This window comes from Cupressus sempervirens, chromosome 6 (assembly GCF_028749045.1).
Source record: "Cupressus sempervirens isolate cs-2001-9-10 chromosome 6, ASM2874904v1, whole genome shotgun sequence".
Taxonomy (NCBI): Eukaryota; Viridiplantae; Streptophyta; class Pinopsida; order Cupressales; family Cupressaceae; genus Cupressus; species Cupressus sempervirens.
The window spans coordinates 484,882,418-484,895,402 of NC_143123.1; the positions used below are offsets into that span (position 1 = coordinate 484,882,418).

General features: G+C 31.2%; 1 protein-coding gene across 1 annotated transcript; it reads right to left on the reverse strand.

Annotated features, from left to right (window-relative positions):
- Nucleotides 1-4,915: 4,915 nt before the first annotated feature.
- On the reverse strand, nt 4,916-6,358 carry LOC149553145 (GRAS family protein RAM1-like). Its single transcript, XM_089790296.1, has one exon. The coding sequence runs from the start codon at nt 6,356-6,358 to the stop codon at nt 4,916-4,918; it is 1,443 nt and encodes a 480-aa protein (XP_089646422.1).
- Between the last annotated feature and the right edge of the window lie 6,627 nt (nt 6,359-12,985).

The window sequence follows — 12,985 nt, forward strand, 5'->3', positions numbered from 1 at the left end:
CCTATCAAAGTTTTTGCGTGTACAAATCAACTTAAGTATGGAATCCTCTAATTTTGTTTACACTCCTTTCAAGTAATATACTTACTGTAATTGGAATATAATTAAAAATTTGTTATTGAAATTTTATTTTTTTTTTTTAATTTTCTTTTAAATGAAATTTAGATAGTTAAATAAACTGAAACTTGTGTAAAGAATCATAATTAGACTTGTAAAATAGTAACTCTATTTTAAAAGTTACTTTTACATGTCTTCCACCCACCCTTCTATAAGTGATGTTATTTGGTTTAGAAAGCTTTAAAAATGTCTTTCTAAAATATTATTTAAATAGTGAATTTATTGATTCTTTAAAGGAAAAAATAAATTTAAATAAATAAAGTTATTGCATAATGATTGTTATGATTGAACTCAAGCACCATGACATATCTATTAAATTTTTATTTTTCATTCACTTTTGTTGCTTAAAATCATAAAGAGGATTTTATTTAGCTCTTATAGATTAAGTCAATATAAAACACTTTATAACATTATGATTGTGTCGCATAAATTTTATCATCAAACATTATATAGAAATTATGCTTTTGGGTCTATTTATTCATTTGCAAAATAAATAGCAACCAGAATAGCTAAAAACATACCTAATTGAAATTAAATTTGTAATAGGGATAAAAATTCTTCAAAATCAATTCCTCTACTTTGAAGGTATAATCAATTTTCTACAATTGAGCTTTACATCCTTTGATTTTTTTCTTTTGTATTGACCTTATTTTTTAAAAAATTGTTGTTTACTTCCCTATGATAATTTACCCAACTACTAATTCTGATTGTTTTATCTAGAGATGTCATTTCTTCCTCCATGGCCTCTTATACATATTTTTTTTATTCAACTAGATGATTTCCTTGTAATCTTACAAGTTCATTACTAAGTAAAAAAGTTGATGAATGAGATGTCGAATTAAAATTGGGAGCTCTATACTTTTCTGGTTTTCTTCTTATCCAATCTTATTTCTAAAAAGTTAATTTTTTAGATTTTCATTTTTTTATTCTATATTTTTTCTTGGCACATTTTCTATACTAACTTTATCTCTATTTCACCTCTTGTAGTTGTTTTAAAATTAGACATAGATCTAACCTCTATTTCCTTGACACATAAGTCTTTCAAACTATTTATTTAGTCATTTTTCCTATTTTAGAATCACTTTTTCATATCTATATAATATATTATGATTTTGTTCTATTTTCTATATGTTAAGGTTTCATGTTTAATTTGTTTCATGCTAGTGTTACATCTCATAAATATCTAAAAAGTATATTATGATTTTGTTCTATTATGTATATTTCATGTTTTCATAGTTCATATCTTTCATATTAGTGCTATATCTCATAGGTATAAAATTTCCTTTTTGTATTATATCTTATTTCTTTTCTCTAAAATATACATATAAACATTACACTCAAAAAGATTTAAATGTTTGACAAATAATTGTAGAATCTTATTGGATAATACTAAGTATGGTAATATATTGATAAGATAGAAGTAGTTTTCACTACTTTTGCCTTAAATTTTGTAGCCAAACATGCACAACTAAGTATGTTTTAAGCCTTATATATGAGAATCATATTCATTCTTTTACTAGATTTAAGCTATTATGTTACATAGGAAATGTTTTACATCTTTTTATCCACATTTCTTATACAAATGTCCAAATGCTTATAAATACTATATGATTTATTATCACTTCCTAAAATCTTAATTTTATATTTTTCTTTTTTCAACCAAAAATTTAAACTCTTTTAATATGGTATAAGAATGAATTTTTTTCCTTTTTTCTACATAATGTTTAAACTCCTTTAATGTGGTGTAAAAACAATTTTATTTTTACTAGTGTACATGTTCTAAATATTTTTTAAATTTTAGATTAATCCTATAAAATTTAATTAAATCTAATTCTTTCTAATGATAAGTTGAATAAAATTGAATCTAATGAACATAATCTTATAAAACACATCATCATCAGTCATATAAAAAATTGCATGGGAAAAAATACCATGATCCTAAAAATAAATTTCTAGTGAAATTCTAATATCACATGTGAACAAATAAAAGTCTAGCAAACATATATAAACAAGAAAAAAAATGAAAAGAGAAAACAAAAGAAGAAATGGATTAGAAAAATCCAATAAAAAATAATTAGGACATTAAAGTATTTTAGAAATGTATAATCTCAATACAGATCTCTCTCAATTCGCTTTAAGCAATCGTATGTGTGTGTGTGTGTGTGTGTGTGTGTGTGTGTGTGTGTGTGTGTGTGTGTGTGTGTGTGTGTGTGTGTGTGTGTGTGTGTGTGTGAGAGAGAGAGAGAGAGAGGGGTAACTCAAAAAAGATAGAGGAAATGAGATAGATAGAAGGAGAGAGGAAGAGGGAGAGGAATAACTAGAGGTAGAAAAGAGTGAATTGGAAGGGGAAAGGCAGACATTTAAAGTTAGAGATAGTATGATATAGATAAAGATCTCAAGAGATGGGAATATAGATGTAGATGGGTAGTTAGAGATGGATTAAAAGGTGAAGAGTGAAGTAATAAAGAGAGGGGGTTGATAGAGAGATGTAGGGAAAGATAAATATGATAATGTGTGTGTGTGTGTGTGTGTGTGTGTGTGTGTGTGTGTGTGTGTGTGTCTGTGAGAGAGAGAGGGGGGGGGGAGGAAAATATAATCTATGTTTCCTATCTATTTCTAAATATCCCTATATCCCTCCTTATATAAAGCTTTTAACATTTATATCTATTTACTATTTAATTCTCAAATATTACTATTTTATTTTCTTGTGTTAATATAAATAATAATTTTATATCATTTTTATATTAAGTATTCTTTAATACACAAAATATATTAATATATATATAATTATACATTAAAATAAATCAAATTAGATAAAATATTTAAATTTAATAACTTCTATTAAAAATAATTTTAATATTAACCAAGAGCCATATAACCTCTTATGTGAGAGGTCTTGGGTTCAAGTCTGATCGAGCTTAACAAATAATAATAATTAATCTTAGCTTTAGCCTCTTATCGATTAAACTTTCAAACTTTCCATATATGTATATGCTCCATCTATATCTACCTATTTCCTCTTTATCTCTCTTCCCATTATCCTTATCTCCATGTACCTCTCTCACTCTCCCTATTGTAAATTTAACATGGGTTTATATTAGAGGTTAATTGCTAAAGTAATTCTTCTAGATTTTGTGCAAGATAATTGTTTTTTTTGTTTGTTAATGTAATCTAAAGAAGCATAGAAATTACATATGAACTATTTGACAATAATATGGTATAAATGAAATACCTTAATGAAGAGAATGACTTAGGTACACTATATTTCTCTACTCTGTAGTGGGGTATGAGGAGGCTGAAGGGAAATCTAGAAAGTAGTACATTTTCCATGTGTATAAAATAAAAAAATGGTAGACAAAATATGCAAAGACATCATAGTTACAACAAGAAACATAATTTTTTTGGCAAAGTAGGAAGGAGCAGCGATGGTGAGAAATTGATTTGAAAAAAAGAGATCCATATCCATTCAGGAGACATTGCAAATTAAAGGATCATTCATGCAAAGGTGGTAATAACTTGGTCTAGAAGTGTAAGATTGGGAAGGGGATTGATAAAAAAATGAAGATATAGATCAAACAATAAGAGGAAATGAAGAAGCATTGCTCCTTTGGATTATTGCATTGAATGTAGATTATGAATTAAAAGGAAGAATTTTCAAAATGAAAAATTATTTAAAAAATAGAGAATAAGACATCATCCCAAATGTGAGTTAATCTTAGATAAAAGTGTGTGGGGTTGTAGATAAAATTTAAAAATAGAAAAAAATATTAAAATGCAGAGTTAGTAGGAATTAACCAAAATTTTAGAGGACAGTGGTAGTGAATGGTAAAGAATGTGTGTTAATATGCAAACTGAGAGATCAACAGTTTTAGATAAATTAATGATGGTAGAATTGAGAGGATGTGAAGTAATGAGTAATTAAAATTCTTTGATTATTTTTCTATATTCTATTTATTTCTTTGATTGTTGTATGCTAGCACAAGATGAATTTTCTCTTTCCTTATTTGATCAGAGTAGATCTATAGAAAAGGACATCAGCCTAGGCTTAAAAACAAGAAATAGTTACAAAAAAAAAAAAGTAAGAGGAAGTTTATAATAGATCTTTTTTAAGAACTTAACATATTGTTCTCGTTAGTCTTAGTAAAATAATTAACATAATACAACACTTATCTAAGATTCTAAAATTTAAATAAAACAAGACTAATAAATAATTATATTTTTTTAATAATAATATATTAAAATAATAATAACTAGAAACCAACACAAAACTATATCATTGTAACAATTTAAATAGCAAAAACATCAACAATCTATGAAACATAAACAACAAAATTATATTCTCTTGAAAATCCCATGATTAACACTATTGAATCCCATTGTAGTAACTCATGACTTGGCATATTCCACGATTAACACTATTGAATCGCATTGCAGTAACTCATGACTTGGTTGGAATATTTTGATTTCAGGTAATTAAACTCAACAAAACTTAAGCGAAAGCTAAACATTTTTAATAAAACAACTCCAATAGAAATATCTTGTACTTATCAATTGATGAGCTTAAGGGAATGAATGGTTCATAAGACACAACACATGGAGGAAATTCCACAGCTAAGCACGCTCAAGCTGAAATAGACCTCTCAGGAAGTCCTGGTGCTTCACATCTGTAAACATCACCTAGATATTTGTGTGAGACACTATTCATGAAACATAGATCAATAATTTTGACTCAAAAAACTAAACAAATCTGATAACAATATGCAAGTGACCAAACCATTATATTAAGAAGTCAGCCCACATTCTAAGTACAAGTCCATAAAGATACTGCGACAATAGGGGTTGTTTTCCACCCAGTAATGAGGGCATCTCCATTGGCCTCAATGCTATAGCATTCCGCATTGGGAAATCCCTTCAGCAACAATCTTGCCTGATACCAAGCTTGATAACTGAAGCTCATCTCCCTCAATCCCTTGTGCTTGAAGAAACCTCTCCACACATCAATCTTAACATGTCTAACCCTCCTTTCCGACCCTTCACAGGCTATCATATTACTGATTCTGCACCCACACAACATCTCTTCAAACTTGACCCTTCGAAGATCACGTCTATCGGGCATAATCACATCGAAGGAGTCAAAACAGGCGCTACAATAGAAGAGCAAATCAACGAACCGATTGTCAAAAGAAGGAGCATTGCTATCCGCCTCAACATCTATATTCACCATTATACTCGGCCTCAATCTCTTTATAACATCCACAACTCTCTCCAGAAGTATCTTGTTATACAACAGCCTATGGAAAACAGTAGAAGCGACCACAGCAATGGCCTCCTCAGGTTTAACATTAAACATGCTCTCGTGCATCTCCTCCATACTTTTGATCTGCACCATCCGATACGAAAACGGAATCTCCAAAGACCCAGCGATGTCATGAAGTCTTCTCCCGCTGTCTTTCAGTTCATCACCGTCCAATCCAATTGCTGTGATCCTCAGAAGCGTTATTGGAAACGAACAACGTCTGGCTGCCAGGCTCTCCATCAGCCCCGACCATTTACACCCGTTTCGAATATCCAAATCAATAACATGAATCTTGCTCGAACTTCCCACGTTATCTATGATTGCCTGCACAGATGTCAATTGCGCTATTTGAGCAAATGGCATAACGCTGTAATAATACGCCATCACCTGATTGAATTCGGTTTTGTTATAACCGTTGTTGAAAGTATAGGCGAAATTGGGCGGTGGCTTTAGAGGATTCCTCAACTTTGACTGTTCCTGGCGTTGGATTCTCTCCTGCAGCGCCCCGGTGAAGTAATAGCAGAGCCTCTCGATTGGGCTTCCCCACTGCGAAGAGATGCTGCACAGCTGCGTCAAAAGCCTCGCAGCTTGGTCGTAATTTGTGTTGCTTATGCACTCCGCAGAGAAGATGAGAAGATTAACCAATTCTACTCCTTTCTGCTCCTGCGCTCCCAGAGCGGGACTGGCAAGGCAAGACTCCACCGTTCTGCAGTGGACTGGCGACCCCCATACGTACTGCGTGGCCGCCAGTCTCACCATTTCTTCACACGACATAGAAACCTTGAGCGCCTTTATTGCTATTTCATTTGATGGCAATGATAATTCATTGCTCTGATTGGTCAGACTTGCACAATATTCGTGGGTATTCCCATCATTTGATGGCAATGGGAATTCATTGCTCTGATTGGTCAGACTTGGACCAGAAACTGCAAAGCTCTGATCATCCATGGCTGCCTTCGCCTGGTACTGTTTAAGTCTTGGTAAGATTTGCTGTATAAATCAATGAAATGTTTAACCCATGACGGCAGGGGATGCTCTCCGAACCCGTACAGACACTAAACTCCAATGCTTCGTTAAAAACAACAATGACTAGATTGGGCCCAATGGCCCAATTTGGAAATGTAAAGCTCTCGTTGTGATCGTCCACACAAGAAAAAATGATATTAACAAAAAGATTAATTTTATACTATCAAGACAGATCTTGTTTTATTTTACTTTGTTTTATAATCTTATGATGATTATTATATTATTGGATTTTATATAGTATATTACAATAATTTAAAGTTTATTTTATTGTATTTTCAGATGATGATATTAGATTATTTAATGTGATTTTATAACATTTTCAAAATAGGACCACTAACTATTGAAAGAAACTTACATGAAAAAAGGTACATCATTATTTCTTGTAGAAAAATAAAATTGAAAGTAATACATTGATATGAAATATATATAAATGCTTTTAGATAGCACTAAATCATATAAACTTGATTTTATCCAAGGTGTTAATAGGCTCCCACTAAGGGGGTGGTATCTTTTACTTTGTTTTATAATCTTATGATGATTATTATATTATTGGATTTTATATAGTATAGTACAATAATTTAAAGTTTATTTCATTGTATTTTCAGATGATGATATTAGATTATTTAATGTGATTTTATTACATTTTCAAAATAAGACCACTAACTATTGAAAGAAACTTACATGAAAAAAGGTACATCATTATTTCTTGTAGAAAAATAAAATTGAAAATAATACATTGATATGAAATATATATAAATGCTTTTAGATAGCACTAAATCATATAAACTTGATTTTATCCAAGGTGTCAATAGGCTCCCACTAAGGGGGTGGTATCATAGGGTTGTGAGGGATCCGAACTAAGGCACAAGGGTCATTGACCACAGAGGTATTTTCAAATCAAAACATCAAAGAAAATATTAAACATCCAAAATAATGGTGTAGCATTTTGCGAAGCAAACGTCTCAAAAGTAAATCAAGAAGACAACTTCTTGGAAACTTTAAGGGTGATAGCAAGAGTAGTAGGGGAAAATCAAAAGAAAAAATTGATAGAGGGAATGGATAATTAGGAATTGGGGTCCAAATATAAATGTAAGTTTCATTCCTAAAGACTTCTTGGTGCTGCCCTAGATTGTAAAGAAAGGAAAAAAGATGAAACGGTCTATAAATTTTATTATGCTTAGGGACAAATTGATTTATGTGGAGGAGTAATTCTAAAAGCTCAATTGAAAAGTAATAACTCCATTAGATTATGGATTTTAGATTGGGTTAAATTATCTCAATTTTGAATATAGGTGTTTCCCTCAAAGAATTCAAACACGTTATGGAGAGGATATTGAAAGAGGATATTCCACCCTCTTTGTCAATCTACAAATTATCTCAATCATTGTGATGCAATGTGAAAGAAGTGTGTATAAGATCTCAAAAGTATTATCCAATTAATCAAGAGAGACTTATTTGATAAATTTATAAAAATAGTTATGTAGACTTCATTATAATCAAAAAATATATATATATATTGAGTATACTTATCTATGATTGATCAAACAAAATTTAAATAATAACTAGTTAAGTACTTTTATATATATATATATATATATAATTTAAAAAGTCATGATTTTATAATTTTCTTACAATTCCAACAATAAAAAATTTGTTTTCTTTATCAATATCTTGTTTCTAAATCCTTATTATTTTACTTTCTAAATCCTTATTGTTTTACTTTCTAAATCTTCATTGTTTTACAAGGTTTGCCTATTTATGAAAGTTCCTAATCATATATAGGATTAATATGAGGCTCCATTAGATTTTTACTTCTTGCTTGAGTTGAGGGGCATAATTAAGTAATGGTGATGGATTATGTTGAGGTTCCTATAGGGAAAAACTAGTTTGTGAGGCTAGACCCTCATCCCATTAATTTCTATTAATGTTCTTAGTGTTGCAATTTTGACTTAATTCATTTTTAATGATATTCAACTTATGTACCTTAGCTATAGAGCTCATCAATTTGAATATAAATGTCACCACAAGTTTTTTCATGAGGAGGCACTTTGTGAAAATGATTAGGCTACAATATCTTGGTGTTAAATTATTATTATTTTCCATCACTAGAAAAAAGGTATGTTGATGCAGAGGAATTGAGTTTAAGCATTTTGTGATTTTCATTTGTTGTTAAAGAGTTGAGACTCTTATGGTCCAATGTAATAGTATAATTCTCATGGTTTCTTTCTATGGAGGAAATTTTCTTTTTTATTAAGAAAAAGAAGACTATATGTAAAAATATTAAGTTTGTTAAATCAATTTGAGTCCCTATTGATACTTTGTCTCCAAGTTCTATTAAATAATCTAAAGTTTTTTATTAATATGAAAAGGAGAGGGCCCTAAACTCGAATGATAGAATATCACATTACAACATAGAAGACATGACCAAGCTTCTAACCATTACAACTAAAAGCCACCAAAAGTGAGCACTAAGCAAAATTAATCAAAAAATAATAGTTTACTACTATCCAATTTTCCTAGTCATAACACTAAAATTACTATGATCTATACTATTTTCTTTCATCATTGAATAAAATAGAAAATAAATCATAACACAAAGTTTGACAAGAGAAACCATAAACATATCACCATTAATGTTGAGTATAAAGAAAGGTAAAATATCATTGAAATTATATCTAGTCTTCCAATCTTTTGAGAGATAATAGAGTTCCTTTAGCAAATCTTCATTATTAGCACCTTGTTCCTTCTTGTTAGTCTTGATTCCTTCTTGTTAGTCTTGATTTTAAGTTGAAAATCCTTTACACGACATAACTTCAAGAAATCAACACACTAATTTTTAACCTCAAAGAGATTAGATCCTCAACACACTAGTAAGATTTTCAAAATGTACCAAATGAATCACGATCAATAAATTCAAATGGAAAATTGGGAAAATTAAACCATACAGAGTTTTTTTAGAAAAGTTATAAAATGGTTCTTGAGAAAGGGATCCTTCTCAGGAATCTTCTTTTTAGAATCAGTAGAGTCAAATATAATAGTAAAAGAATGCAAATCTATTATTTGCATAAAAATATCCCCTTTCCAAGAAACCTAGATATATTTCTAAAATTTTGAAAGTTTCAGATCTTTAGCCCATATTTAAACAATACTAGCTAATGCATCCAAATCCCTATCTTTCTTATCTAGTGGCGAAGCCATAGAATCTATAAGAAGAAAAAAGAACCATTTTTAATGTTCTTCCTTAGACACAAAAGCATCCTTAGGGTTTTTCCAACCCAAACAATACAACTAGTTTTCTTGCACATAGGTATAGAACCACCCTTTTTAAAAACTTCTTCGTATGTGACCCAATTAAAGGATTTCAATCACCCTGTTAGGAGTGAGCCTTGTTAGAGGACTTTAGACCATTTCATTAGAATGCCACCTAGTTAAAGGATTTGAAAATGACTATTAGGTCAACCTTAATGCAAAGGATTTACCCTAAACTAATACAATGATTAGAAAGTAACAATAAGGATTAATCTGATAACAAATTACAACTCACTTGCAAATTATAGATCTTTGTTTCAATCCTCCATTTTGCTTGGCTTTCATACACTTCAACTCTAATAGCATGTTCACCCTTCAAGCACTTATACTCTTAAGCCTTCTTGCTTTGCATGCCAACTACAATCACCTTTGTTTGGCCACTAAATGAAGCAATACCTTAGACTCATTTTCTTCCTTAGGTTCCTGTACACAAAAACCTTTTTTTCTGACCAACTATCTCTATAAATAGAGAATTTAGATATTCTACTACTTAACCTCAATCATCCATTTTAGGGTTAGGTAGTGTTAAGATTAACCTCAAACAAAAATAACAATTACATGCAAATATAAACAATATCAAAAAATAATAGATCACTTAGAAAATAACACAAGACACCAAGATTTAACGTGGTTCACCCAAACCCTAGGCTACGTCCACCAAATAGCAAGTCCAATATTATTATGATCCAGTGATTACAACCTGATTACAATCTATAATCCCTTATAGCTCAATACCACTGCAAGAAGCAATTTTTGCATAACACCTTATGAAACAATCCCTAATCCTAAGCCCTTTTTATACAAGTATTTTTGCCACTTTAGGATTAAAACTAGTTACAACATGTTAGCCATAAATTGGTGAATACAAGCAATAGCCAATTGGCGAATATTAGCCATTAGCGAATAGTAGCTCACCATTAGAGAATAGTGGCACCCCAAATAATTTATGAAGTATGTACAGTACTTCCCTGATCATTCAACACAAACTAACAATCTCCCACTTGGGGACTGATCAGACTCCACACTAAATAACAATCTCCCACTTGGAGACTAATCCTATAGCAATACTACTACCACATGGGGCTCCCACTAGATCAAACCACCTTGGACTTTGCTGTTATTTTATTCATGTTCAGTCTAGAAGACCAACTGAAGCTAAAGAGGAATTCAGCTTTTCCCTTGTCACTTCCTTTGTAAACATATCCACTGGATTATTAACTGTATGTATCTTGTCTAGCTTTAACTATCTATCATCCAAAACTAACCGAATGAAATGGTATCGCAACTAAATGTGTTTTTTCTTTGAATACAGAGTTGAATTCTTTGCAAGATTAATGGCACTCTAGCTATCTGTAAACAAATAATTATCCCTCTGAGGGTGTCCCAATTCTTTGAAGAAGAACTAAACCCATATCATCTCCTTGGTTGCCTCTATAGCAAAAACATACTCTACCTCTGTAGTGGATAAAGCATTAACCTTCTATAACTTGGAAACCCAACTCACAGTTACCCCCACCAATAGTAAATACATAACCTTAGTACTCTACCTAGTATCAATATCCCCTACCAAATCTAAGTCAACATAGCTCTATAAGTAAGTAGTAGAGCCCCCAAAGTGTAAACACTTACTAGATGTTCCTCTCAAATATCTAAGAATCTGTTTGAGTGCATTCCAATGCTCAATTCCTGGATGACTCATATACCTGCTAATGACTCCCACTACATGTGCAATATCTGGCCTTGTACATACCATAGCATACATCAAGCTTCCTATAGCTGAAGCATAGTTTACCTTGGACATCTTATCCTCCTCTTCTTGTGTCTTGGGACACATCTCCTTAGTCAACTTCAAATGACTAGGTAAAGGTGTTTTGACAGCTTTAGCATTCTCCATAGAGAATCGTTGCAACACCTTCTTAACATAATCAGCCTGAGATAGCATCAATTTTCTGTTCTTCCTATCTCTGTAAATCTTCACACCAAGGATTTTTTTTTTCTACCCCCAAATCCTTCATAGCAAATGTATGTGCTAACTGAAATTTTAGCCCCTTAATATGATCCATGTTAGACCCAACTACAACCATATCATCAACATATAAACATAAAACAATGTAGTTATCACCATCCAACTCTTCAAATAAACACAATGATTTGAATGACACCTACTATATCAATGCTCATGCATAAAACTGTCAAAATTTAGATACTAATTTTAGTAGCCACTATACTTAAAACAATGTGAATAGAAGTCATTTTAACAATAGGAGAGAATATCTCATCAAAATCAATTTCTTTTTTCTATGTGAATCCTTTTATAGCTAACCTAGCTTTAAATCTTTTCTTACCTCCATCCTCTTCTTTCAACTTGTAAACCCACTTATTCTATAAAATCCTTTATGTGCAAGTAATTTTCGTAAATCCCAAGTCTTATTTTTCAGCAAGAGTCCATTTCATCTTTCATTGTAGACTCCCATTAAATCTTAGTATCCACTTGTACAACTTTGTCATAATATTCAAGTTCACCAACATCTATTAGTAAAATAGAGTACAAAGAAGGAGAAAATCTTTCTAGAGGTCTAATTAGCCTTGTTGACCATCTAACATTCACTAGTGTGTGTGGTATTTTTTGTTGTGGTTGTTGCACATCATGAGGAATTGTTGGAACATCATCTTTTGGAGTATCATCCAGCACTACAAAATCATCTTCTTTCTTCTCATGTTGTTACAATAGATCTTTGTACAACACTTTCTCATTGAATATGACATCCCTGCTTCTTACATTTTTATGGTTTTCAAAATCCCAAAGCCTATAACCATATCCATCAATGCCATATTCAACAAATACACATTTCTTTGACTTATCTTCCAACTTGGTTCTATATTCAGAATCTATATGAGAAAATGTTTCACAACCAAAGGTTTTAAGAAAAGAATAACTTACCTTCTTACCAGTCCATGCTTCATCTGGAATACCACAACCCAAAGGAGTAGAGAGACCTTTATTAATCAAATAGACAACAATATTGATAGCCTCCATCCACATGTGTAAGGGTAACCTAGCATGCAACCTCATGCTCCTTGTACGCACCATTATAGTCTTGTTCATGTGTTCAACCACTCCATTTTCTTGTGGAGTCCTTGGAATAGTTTTTTGTCTATGAATACCATTAGTAGAGAAATAATCTTCAAATTCATGACTACAATATTCACCACCATTATCAGATTTGAGACATTTTAATT